At 35.2% G+C, this 13,045-nt stretch overlaps 1 protein-coding gene across 1 annotated transcript in view; it reads right to left on the reverse strand.

Moving 5' to 3' along the window:
- Positions 1 to 13,045, reverse strand: part of kl-5 (male fertility factor kl5) — a gene marked incomplete at both ends in the record, with an annotated part of 115,237 nt that overhangs the window by 101,960 nt on the left and 232 nt on the right. Inside the window, 8 exon segments of the mRNA NM_001015499.4 lie at positions 2,241 to 2,394; positions 2,453 to 2,744; positions 2,796 to 2,908; positions 2,966 to 3,533; positions 3,590 to 3,855; positions 3,913 to 4,252; positions 4,310 to 4,569; positions 4,625 to 4,798. Coding sequence (NP_001015499.4) covers positions 2,241 to 2,394; positions 2,453 to 2,744; positions 2,796 to 2,908; positions 2,966 to 3,533; positions 3,590 to 3,855; positions 3,913 to 4,252; positions 4,310 to 4,569; positions 4,625 to 4,798 — 2,167 coding nt within the window.

Here is a 13,045-nt window from a genome sequence, read left to right on the forward strand (position 1 = left end):
GAGAAGAGAGAAGAGAGAAGAGAGAAGAGAGAAGAGAGAAGAGAGAAGAGAGAAGAGAGAAGAGAGAAGAGTGAAGAGAGAAGAGTGAAGAGAGAAGAGAGAAGAGAGAAGATGGAAGAGAGAAGATGGAAGAGAGAAGAGAGAAGAGAGAAGAGAAGAGAAGAGAAGAGAAGAGAAGAGAAGAGAAGAGAAGAGAAGAGAAGAGAAGAGAAGAGAAGAGAAGAGAAGAGAAGAGAAGAGAAGAGAAGAGAAGAGAAGAGAAGAGAAGAGAAGAGAAGAGAAGAGAAGAGAAGAGAAGAGAAGAGAAGAGAAGAGAAGAGAAGAGAAGAGAAGAGAAGAGAAGAGAAGAGAAGAGAAGAGAAGAGAAGAGAAGAGAAGAGAAGAGAAGAGAAGAGAAGAGAAGAGAAGAGAAGAGAAGAGAAGAGAAGAGAAGAGAAGAGAAGAGAAGAGAAGAGAAGAGAAGAGAAGAGAAGAGAAGAGAAGAGAAGAGAAGAGAAGAGAAGAGAAGAGAAGAGAAGAGAAGAGAAGAGAAGTACATGCCGGAGTGCATGCCGTCGTCAGCTGCCGTATTATTCCATTTGTTTTCAAGAATCCATCAAATGCCTTGTTCACGTACTCTGTGCCGTTGTCACTCCGAATGCACTTCAACATTTTTCCTGTTTGTCGCTCTGCCATATTTTTGAATTCAACTGACTTTTCGAATACCTCATACCTTTACCGTTTTAAAAAGTAAACAAATATGCGCCTAGATTTGTCGTCGATGAATATCAGGAAGAATTTCGACCCCACAAGCGAGCTTGTTCTAAATGGACCGCATACATCGGTATGCACTAGCTAAAACAGCTCTCTTGACATTCAGAATACACTGCGTGCCTTGTACAACATTTGCACATCCACTGCCGAATTTCATTTCAGGCATAAACAAAACGTTGATCAATTTTAATACGCAAATGTATCTTTATATTATAACGTCGCATTTTCCCTTTGCTTTTAGGTAACCCGCGCCAGCCAGTCTCTCAGTGTTCTTCGAAATTCGTAAATAGTTCCCTTTGACAACACATGTGGCTGGTAGCGCCACTGTTTAGGCTCCACATCCAACGATCAAAGCCATCCATGTCCAGAGAGCCAAGCAAAGAGCAATTTTTCTTTATGTGGCCGAGTTTGCCGCATTTATAGCATTTCGTTTTTGGTTTATCTCTCTTACCGTTGTTACGTTGCTGACTCGTAGTAGCAATCAATGCCTGTGCTCCTGTGTTCTTCTCGTCTCTTCTTTCGCCTTCTTCTTTCAAAATATTCGAGGTCTTTAGGCAGACTAGAAAACAATAAAATTACTCATAGCTCATCATCTACCGTTATTCCTATAGCTGCCAACTGATCCAAAATTCTGAAGAAATCATTTATGTATGCTGTTACCATCAGCATATATAATATATATTTATTAAATAATATTTTATCAATATGTAAAAAAATAACAAAACTATTAACAATGAACGAAAAAAACAACTAAATCCATGCTTGCACAGATTTGATAAAAAAACATATAAACATATAAATGTAAATAAAAAAATCCATAAAGGTAAAAAAAGCCCTTAATTTTTCATAGAAAGGCAGAAAATACAATTTATTTTCATTGTGCAAGCAATTTCTTGACAAACTGTATGTATAAGATGCGTACATTACAGTTCATAACAGAGTCCACCTTTTTAATATTTTAAATATTAAATTCCTAATTGGATTATTGCATTAATTAGTTTCCAATTACATTTTTCTACAATCACTGCCATAGTAGTTAGTTAGAGCGAGTTCCGTTTTATATTTAACTTATTGTCGTTAATATTTTTTAGAACTTTTAAAATACACCGCCCCACGTTAGGCGCCAATTAAATTTGTTAAAATTTAAAAAAATAATTTTTTTTTTATTATTATTTAATGTTTATTCGGTGATAGACTTTTTCACTTATACTTTTAAAAGACACTATTAATAGCTTATCTTTGATTTGAAGCTGTTCACAATAAATTCATCATTTAAGTTTGGTTATTTATCGGGGGCTAAGTGTTGGCGACAACGGTTCTCCGAAATTGGAGTTTGAAATTTGTTTATTAACTGGGGCAGAGTGCTATATTTACGGGTTGGATAACTTGAAATGGAATGTCAATAAGCGACTTTTGCATAGCGAACAGCAGAACGCTAAGCCAAAGGTGTGGGTCGAGAGTAAAATTCGTCAATTAATAAAACTTACTAAAAGCGTTCCACTTAATGAAATCTAGTAAAGGCTTCATTTGTTCCTCGATCAAAATCATTTCCGCTGCAATTAACCTTTTTTCGGTAGGGTGTGCACGCTCGAATGTGTCATTATACCACTCTGCAATCCTCATGAGCTTAACACGAGCTTGCTGTACGGTAGTAAATATTTCATTAAATTATACAATTAAATTTGACAGTAGAATATACCCATAGCTCGTCTTCCCTACAAAAGAATTTGGTCAAGTTAACTGAAACATCACAACCAAGAAGGCGGACGACTTTAATATCTTTTAGAGCAAATATAAGTCTCTCAGTAAAGTTAACCCTTAGTTCATTTGCTTCATCTTTTTCAATGAGAGTTAAAGTGATATCTTGCTGGATTCCCTGCCAGCACTCAACAGTCCATTTGTCTAATAACATCTTCGTGAAATCATCAATTTCCTGCACCATAATGTTAAAAATATCAGAAACGTATCCTCCGCGTTCGTTGTCAAAAAGTCTGTAAAAGAAAATATTTTAATTCCTTTATACATTAATATTCTTAACGTACGGATATTCGTAAAGTTCGTGCTCCTTGTGCAAGCCAATGATACGATGTCTAAGCTTTTTCAGAAACGAAATGGCGCCGGAAACCTTTGGAAAGCAATCATCCGTGGGCAGCTCCTTAATAAATCAATCACAAGTAAGAATAATCATTTTTGAAATTACTTTGATACTCACATTTAATCCGAGCGCCGTAAAAACGTTTTTGAAGTTGATAAATTCTTTTTTAACGCACATGATCTCTTCCTCAAAATCATCCACAATGACATGCATCAAGGGTTCGACATGTTTTTTGATAATAGGGCGAAGAAGTAAGGAGCCTGCCAGAAGCAAATCATGTGTGTCTTCAAGACCTTTTTCAAACTGAAACGATACCATGCGCTCCATTACATCAGTCTTGGCCTTGAAGCTTAAACGATCTCTTTGGAACAGAGAATTTTCTGCGTCCGGGTCAATAGGGTTGTACTGAATATTTGTCCACTCACGGTATATGCTGTTGTACTCTTCAAGAATTTTCTCAAGGGCGAAAGTTATCTGCCTGCCCTTAAGCCCCCCCATAACAATTTTTTCCAATTTTTGAAAGTCTCGGACAGTATTAAATAGATCTTTTAGCTCTTCCAATCGGACCAAAAATTTATCTAATCGTCCGAATATTTCATCCTGATGCCAGGTCCAGTCCTGCGAGTTAAATGTTGTACCTATCTTAAATTTCTTAAGAGAGTTTCTGCATTCATTATATATTAATCTAAATTACAAGATAAATCATTGTTTTTTTTTATCATTTGAAATATTGATACCTACTTGTAATACTCTAGGTGCTGCATATTTATGTCCAATTTTTTATAGGCTTCGTCGACATCACCTTGGAATATGGAGTCTGGTTCTACTGTTCTGTTGACACAGTCGATAAGAGAGTTATGGAACAAGTTAAAAAAAAGTGTCATATTATTTAAAGTGTGAAAATACCGCGAGTGACCCCACACTAATCCAATTGTCAGCATAAGTGGTCGTATATCTGATCGGTTCTCGTCCATATCGTTTGTTTCAAACTTGTCCATTTTTCTTTTCTAAAAATATTATTCTTTTGTTTTTAATTAGAAATTAAAACAAATTATATTATTTACCAATGGGGATAAGCACTTAGTTATGTCTCTAGCCTCTGCTAAAGATTCAAGTACTAATTCAACAATTCTGCGATAAGAATGCTCGAAAATTGATTGAATTTTTTCGAGAACAAAGCCGATAGTCTTTATACGCCTATCTCCTAGTTGCTCAGCCAAGTTCTCAAGGTTTTCCAAACGTGACTCCCAAAAGGAAAATATTGCCTCTGGTAGTGGAAAATTTTCTTTCGAATATATTTTTTCTCCAGCTTTTATATTTACGAGGTCTTCAACGGAATCAAGCCACTTTACAACCATAAACTCGAGCGAATGCTTCATAAGAGGGTTAACCACGGAAATATCCCTGAAATGTCAGAAAATTCCTTGTACACTAAGAACTCGAAATAAATTATTAATTTACCCCATGGCAATAGCTGGAGCGGCTTGCATGACTTCGTCCATGCAAATAGGAAGAGGAAATATTGTACGGTTTATAACGAGACCTTTCATCTGGGCAATTCCATTTCGCATTTCTTGAGACTCTGTCTTCATATCGTTTGCGATAACATTGGTCCATCCCACTTGATTTACTGTGTTATTTAGCAGTGGAAAAAATACTTCATCGCAAAGTATTGATAAATTTGCTAATGGGTTCGGTAATAGATCACCAATAAGAAGCGACTTAAAAACATAAAATGGTTAGATATCATATACAACATAAGATATTTATACTCACATTGAGCATATTTTCATCTGTTAAATGAAGTGGTGTTAAGTACCGAATAAAGTAAGCAACTTTATACCGTGGTCTGACTGGAAAGCTGTAGGATGGATATAGTTGTCCACCGGAATTGATTGTGAATATTATACGTTTCTTGTTGGGATTATTCAAGAACTCTATAATAACATCCTATTGTAAAAAAAAGAGAAAGTTGTTACCATTAATATACAAAAACTAGAAAAGCACAATCTGTGATTACGAGGCAGATATACCCATACAAAAAATAAGTAAGAAATTACTCTTTTTAGGAAATGGGAAAGACCCCGCTTATATTAATTAACGGATATGCTAACTCTACCCAAGATGACCGGCAGGCACACGTAAAATATGGAGCAGTGAAACGTCTGATCACAGGTTAAACGTTAGAAGTCGGAATCAAAGCAAGAGCAACAACATGAATGAAAATAAAAACAAGACTGGATCAGCATTACGTGACCCTGCTGAGACAACCGTAGGAAACACCATATCCAGGTGTAAATAGAATTACAATACAGGAACATTTTTGACTAACTAGAAATAGAGAGAGAAAAAGAACAATTAAGACTACAATTGATCGAATATTGCAAGATAGATTAGATTACAAATTAATTAATTAATTAATAATTAATATTTTTATAAGTCGGAAAGGCATAAGCAAAGGAACAAGGGAAACAAGGATTCAATTCAAAATTTTAATCTTAGATACTATAATAATAGACATAACAATTATGGTACTTAATATCCAGAAACAAATCGAGACCTAATCAGGTTACGGATAATCAAAACCAGTACTCGACAAAATAATCCTCTCAATTTTCAATCCCAAACAGCAAATAACGTGAATAGTAATAGACCGGTAAAAAGGCAGCGAGAAAGAATGAACAATTAAGGATGGCATTAAATTTTCATCAGACTGCCTCGAAAACACATGGGAAGACGGACCAGTTCCCATGTTCCAATAAATCACCATAACAATCTTTATAAGGGAATGAACGACACAGGTTCTGCTATTAATATCATAAGAAGATTTTATAGTATACACTATAGAAGTTCCAGATAAATTAAAGAAGACTATTATGATCAAGCCCTCTTCTATATGTCTGTAGGCAAAAAGAATTCTATGTCCATAAATTCTCGGATACCTATGATTTTCTGTTAGGTCGAAAAAATCTCAAAGATACGAAAGCGAAGATAGATTATCAGAACATGGAAAATGAAGTAAAGCTAAAATTGTCCAGAGGACGAAATCGAAAACAGCAAACAAATCACCTTCCAGTATACCTAACATATCTACCACTCTCTCTAAAAAAAATAAATATAAACAGGCAGCGACGGCGCAATTAAAAGGGTGGTTGAGTAAGGTAAAATAACCAACCACGGGAACAAAGAAAGATCTAATTTTGCATTTGAATAATTTAATAAACGAAAAGCGAAATCAATTGAGTTGTAATTAAAAGCAAGGAAGGTTTCTACGAAAGGGGCGGTAAAAATAATAAAGAAATAACGGAAAAGATGGCATAAAGACAACGAAAGAGACAGCGAAGATGGAGATAGCAATGATGATAATAGCACTGTGCACTGTGCGGCAGAAGCGGCGTCCGCAATAACAAGAACAACAGTAGTTTCGAAAACAACAGTGCAGACGGCGTCCGCAACAACAACGGCGGCGACGGGAATAGCGAATAGACAGCGTTGAGAAAGGCAACGAACACGGAGTCAAACTGACACGATGACAGAGAGGGGCGAGGCATTGCAGTTAGAAACAGAAACGACGAAGCTGGAGGAAATGATGAAATAAGCAAACCTAGCAACAAAGAGTGTGCACACTCGCCACACGTGTAGCGAGAATAAACGAAATACAGTGGGACAAGCTGTGCAAAATATGGATTTGTTATTGAGCATAGCTAACAAAGTAGTAAATGAATTTTCTGAAAATATATGTGCGCGAGTTACCACTACACATTCACCACACCCCTGAAACCGTCCAGATTCCGCTGAATGACAACGGCGTCAAGGGCAACAACAACAACAACTCAGTAGTCCACATACATGAATAAACACATATTATAAAATAAGCTCATACACATGTTACACACACACTTTGAGCATACATGGTCTCGAACATTCTAGGAATAGATTTCACCATAACGATACTGTTGCATCAGCTTTGAAAGGCCCGTTATAGCGAGGCGTTATAGCCGATGCCTAGTGCAGTTTCGGCATTAGGCAAAAGAAGTTTTTTCGACGCATTGTCACTATATTTTGATGGTACGAAGTGACACACTTAAAACCGGAACATTAACTCTACACCTTAAATGTAATTTTGAAATAAAATAAGAAGTCATATTCATTTGTTACCTAATCTGTGTTCGGAATTCGGAAATTAAATAAGAAGTCTTATTCATTTGTTACCTAATATGTGTTCGGAATTAAAACATAAAATTTAACCAATTGTCCACGTGGAGCTACGGCCCATCTATAACTGGCGCAGCCGATAACCACGAGCGGATTGCATATTCCTGGCGAAACAACCTACGACGATTCTTAAGTAAAAATTTGTGAGTAGAGTGATATTTTAAAAAGACGCAAGAGTTACTTAACTGCACTTAAAAGTAAAAACGTAGTTTTTATTTCACCAAATGAAAAAGAAAATGAAACAAAAACGAAAACTATATATAAATATATCATAATAATAAATATATTATTAAAAACTAAATATCAACAAAAAAAAACGAATTAAATGTATATAAAAAATTTGAACAAAATGAAAGTCCAAGCTGGGAACACATACCAAGCAGATGGCGCTCTAAATAAGAATACAAAACAATCAGAAAGAAGATGCAGTCCACTCATTAGACGAACACATGGATGATCACATCCATATCTCAGAAAAACCCTTAAACGATTTTAACTACCAAGTAATATTGAAATATGGTGCTCCTATAGAATCTAAAACTGAAGTTATATTTAAACGAAAAACGAGACAAGTAATTTCTGAACTGTCTTTTACAGAACAACGAATTACAGATTTTTTAAAGAAAATCTTGAAGCCGAAAAGCACTGTTGCAATTTTTGCACCCGACGATATTTTTCCACAAATACAAGAGAGTTATAAAAAATACTTTTCAATAAATAACATTTATAACATTTTAAGATGTACTATCTTCATAACCGATTTACTAGAAACACAGGACCAAGAGTTTCAAATTAACAAATATTACATAAATAATAATCATATAGGTACAGACGCAACCGTTGCTCACATGAAAAGAAAATTCTATTTTCCACACACTTTAAAATATAACCGCCACCCCCCAAATATTAAATTCCACGTAACCGAAACACCTACCATGCCTTTAGATATACTACACACTGACTTATATACGATAAACAGAAAATATGTTGTTTTCAAATTTTCTTGGATACACAATCCCTACAAGAGACGAAATAAATATAGTGCGATTCATAGTAGCGAACGGCGATCAAGGAGCTGAATAAAATTCAAACCTTTTCAAGGATTTTTGCAAACAATATAATATAGAACGACATGTCACGTCTTTTCAAAATTCTTCTAGTAATGCCCCAATCGAAAGAGAAGAGAAGAGAGAAGAGAGAAGAGAGAAGAGAGAAGAGAGAAGAAAGAAGAGAGAAGAGAGAAGAGAGAAGAGAGAAGAGAGAAGAGAGAAGAGAGAAGAGAGAAGAGAGAAGAGAGAAGAGAGAAGAGAGAAGAGAGAAGAGAGAAGAGAGAAGAGAGAAGAGAGAAGAGAGAAGTGTAGTGTATCTACCCTCACTATAACTCTACTCTACATATATATATAAGTAACGTACATACATTGTGACACTTTGTTGCAAACACAAATAAACATAATTCACATCAAAGACCACATGCACTTACATAAACACTCCAGCCAATGAAATACGATCTAACGCTTATACATAAGCCGATCGCGGAGCGTGAGAATGCTGAGCATGCACTTAGCAGCTCAAGTGGTCAAGCCATACATAACATATGTATGCCTTCTGCATACACATGTATATGTATATACAATATGTACAATATGTAAGAACACCATGTACGGGTAGCTGTACCCAAAGACAGCAACATAGAATTCATTCAAATAAAACGATTCAAACGGAACAGACGCTCTGAGCTATTCAATATCTATTACACTGAGCTATTACTTATTACTTATTACATGGCGACCGTGACTTGGTCTCGAGTCTGCCTCTGTGTTGTGCCTCTGTGTATTGTGATTATGTATCGTGTATTGTGTTTGTGTTAAAAAAAAAAAAAAAACAACATTTTGTGCCTATTATATTCAACGTGTGAACACACAAACATAACTAAAATGTACTTGTAGTACTTGGACGCATTAAATGCAAATATATGTTCAATTGAAACAAACAAAGCACAAAAACACACAAAAACACACACAAAAACGCACAAAAACACGCAAACACAGCACACACAGAAGAACAAGCGGCGATTGATGGCAGACGAGCCACAATTCGCCAATGCACAACCACAAGTGCAACGGGACCAGCCAACGCTAGAGGAAGCGTTGCGGTTAAACAACGCCGATGGACCACGCCCACTCACAGTAGCTGAGTACCGGGCACGGCAGGAGAAGAAACAACTACGAAAGCACAAACGCTCAGGACGGAGGATTAAACTACTACAACAACGCCGACTGGTCAAGGAAATGACCCAGTTGGCAAAAGAAGAATCAGCACGACAACGCTACCAAGAGCGTTTGGAAGCCATTGAACAAGAACTTCGCCAAAGTGCGAAGACACGCAAACGGGCTGCTTAAATGCAAATGCCCCAATTTGCCCTAGAATTAAAATAAACCCAAGCCGAGGCGGGAAACCGCTGCTTGGAAATACTAACAAAACTTTATGCTAGGCTTTATACTAAAAAATGTGGTTGGAGATTTTTTTTTAAAATCCTATTGAATTGTAAATTGTGACTTGTGAGCCAACCACATTAGCACTATCAAATTTCCATGTCTCTGCCACTGAGTATATATACTCAGTTGCAAATAATTTGTGTAACTTTAACAACTTTAAATTTTCTATTTCAAAAATAAAATTTTACATTTTAAATTTAAATGAATAACATTTTAAAAATGGATTAAAAAAAAAAAAAATAACTTTCTTAAAGAGAATTTTCTTTCTAAAAATACAAGAAAAAATAGATTTTTATTTTTCATATTATATATATAATAACATTATATATAATACTTCAAAAAAAAAAAACGTTTCATTGAATATATAAAAATATTCAACACAAATTAAAATAAATTTTCTCTTCAATTTAAAATTAGGCAAATCAAATAAATATGATTATAGATGTATACAAGTACAGCGATATTCATAGAACTATTTTAGGGCGCCTCTATACGCGCATTTTTGTTTCTGTCCGTTTTACTGCCTACTGCTGGCTCAATATTAACGCGGAAGAATTACAAGAAATAGCTAGCCGCGACGAAGACGTCGCAATGCATTTTGAGAACGTCATAAATCCAGACGTCTAGGTAGTTTTGATAGACTAAATAAATATTCATACACAAATCAAATAAAAATTAGAAATAAAATTAGGAAACCTAATAAGTAAAACAATTATATTACATGTCATTAAAATTGAATGAGCATTAAAGATAATTCCATACCGAAGATAGACCCCCTAAAGACAATCATTTCGGAACTGTCTACTATGTTAGACAAAAATTCCAATATAGCGGACTCCACCGCAAACGTAATCAATACAGTTCAGGTATCACAGCCCGAACTTAAAATAATTACGGTACTCCTCATAATAATAGTAGTACTGCTATGTGCGAGTATGATAACGAAATTGTACAAACTACATAACAGATGCCTCAAGAAGAAATACTTGAGTAAGGCATTGGACCTAGATAAGGTCTAAAGTAGTACCCTGCGTACAAATTTCGAATATTCAATTAAATAGAAATTATCTTTACATATATATATAAAAAAAAAAAAAAAGAATATCAAACATACTATAAATGAAATATTAAGTAGAGACCCCCACTTCGCAAGTAGACTATATTTTATACTTGCCGAGCAACCCGTAAGCCTTTACGAGTTGCAAATATTATACATTAACACCTACAACTGCGAGTTCTTTCCAATGTTCGGGTTGGAAAGAGAACAAGAAATCATGGTATTAAATTCAATACCAAATGTTATCGCAGAAGTTGTAGAAATATCAAACCCAATACTAGGGTCAACAGAAATAATAACAGTTCGTAAGAATTAGAGCATGGAATGGCATGAAATATGCACAACAATTAAAAATATTAAAACTAAATTCGATAAGACATATAAATGCTTATCGCCCAATAGGCCTATACAGGCTGAAACAATTAAAAAACATGCATCTACATTAGTCGACTGCTTTAATGAAGCACGAACACTAATATACGAACATAGAGAAACACTTAATTCTGAACACTGGTCTAAGTTATCAAGACTATTAATCAAACTTCGATTAAACTTGATAGCAGTTAAAAGGAAATTTAGTTTGGAAATTTCAATTCCAACAATACTAAATACCCCTTTAACGATTGATACAGACGAACAATCTGAATCAATAGAACCAGAAGAAATCGATTTAGAGGTCACCGAGTCGGAAGAAAAATATACCGACATCGAGGATAAAGACCTACTAAACCTAACAATTCCAGCTATATTAACATTAGCTGAAGACACTAATCAGGAAAAATTTAAAACAGAAAACATAATGGCACAGTCCAATATTGATTTTCTGAATACAGCATCAAAGCTTATACCCGACTTTGACGGTAAGGCTGAAAACTTAACAAGTTTTATAGATGCTCTAAACATTGTAGATACAATCAAAGGTGAGCATGAGTCTCTAGCTGTTTCGGTTATAAAAACCAAACTTAAAGGCCATGCAAGAAACCTCATAAGTAATGAGCAGACAATTGCTGCAATCATTACCCAACTGTCAAGTGCAGTTAAAGGAGAATCGGTAGAAGTTATATCAGCTAAGCTTCTCAGTCTCCAACAAAAGAGTAAAACGGCCAACCAATACACCCAAGAGGTGGAGAAACTGACAAAGGCCCTTGAAGGCGCCTATATCAGTGAAGGTTTAGGCCAAACTCTTGCCAATAAATACAGCACTACCACAGCTGTAAAGGCCATGACGAAAAATTGCTCCATTGATAAGGTAAAACTTATCATGCAAGCAGGCACATTCACAAACATGAATGATGCCATATCTAAATTTGTAAACAGCTGCACGGAGATAACAGGTCAGAGTAACACTGTACTCTATTATCGACGAGGTGCAAATAACAATAATAGAGGGGGCCGAGGTTATAATCGCGGCAGAAATGGCAACAATTACAACCGAGGCAACAATAATAGTAATAACTATAACAACCGTGGAGGAAGACGAGGCCGAAACCAAGGTAGAGGCCGCGGCAACTCCAACCAAGGTTACAATACCAACAATGTGAGAGTGACGCAAAACACGTCGGAAAACTCACAGACCCCTTTAGGAAACAATCAATAAATGCTAGAGTTCATTCCATCAATTATAGTCTTAATATATTCGTAACTTTTTACAATAATTCAACTGATAACAAGTTAACATTTCTCATTGATACTGGTGCTGATACTGGTGATATTGGTGCAGATCACAAGTTATTCGGAAAATAGACATCAATAGCGTAAATGATCAAATATTCGTTCCTAATCAGGAAATACATAATGGAATTTATGTTGCGAATACAATAGCAGCATCAAAAAATGTATATATTCGACTTCTAAATACCACTAATTTCGACCAAATGGTCAAAGTAAACAAAATCAAATATGAAAATCTTAAAGATTATGACATTCATAATACCAATCTAGAAGATAGAAGCGAAAAAGTACTATCATTACTGAAGAAAAATTTTCCAGAACAATTTAAAAGTCAATTAACTGAATTATGCACAAAGTATAGTGATGTGTTCGGACTGGAAACCGAACCAATATCAACAAATAATTTTTATAAACAAACATTAAGACTTAAAGATGATGAACCCATTTATATTAAGAACTACAGAAGCCCGCATAGCCATATCGAAGAAATTCAAAAACAAGTAGGGAAATTAATTAACGACAAAATCGTAGAACCATCTGTATCTGAATATAACAGCCCACTCTTGCTAGTTCCGAAAAAATCATTACCGAATTCAGAACAAAAGAAATGGCGATTAGTAATTGACTATCGTCAAATTAATAAGAAACTACTTTCTGATAAATTCCCACTCCCTAGAATTGATGACATTTTAGATCAACTAGGTCGAGCTAAATACTTTTCATGCCTTGACTTGATGTCAGGTTTCCATCAAATAGAAC

The sequence above is a fragment of the Drosophila melanogaster genome, chromosome Y (assembly GCF_000001215.4).
Source record: "Drosophila melanogaster chromosome Y".
Taxonomy (NCBI): domain Eukaryota; kingdom Metazoa; phylum Arthropoda; class Insecta; order Diptera; family Drosophilidae; genus Drosophila; species Drosophila melanogaster.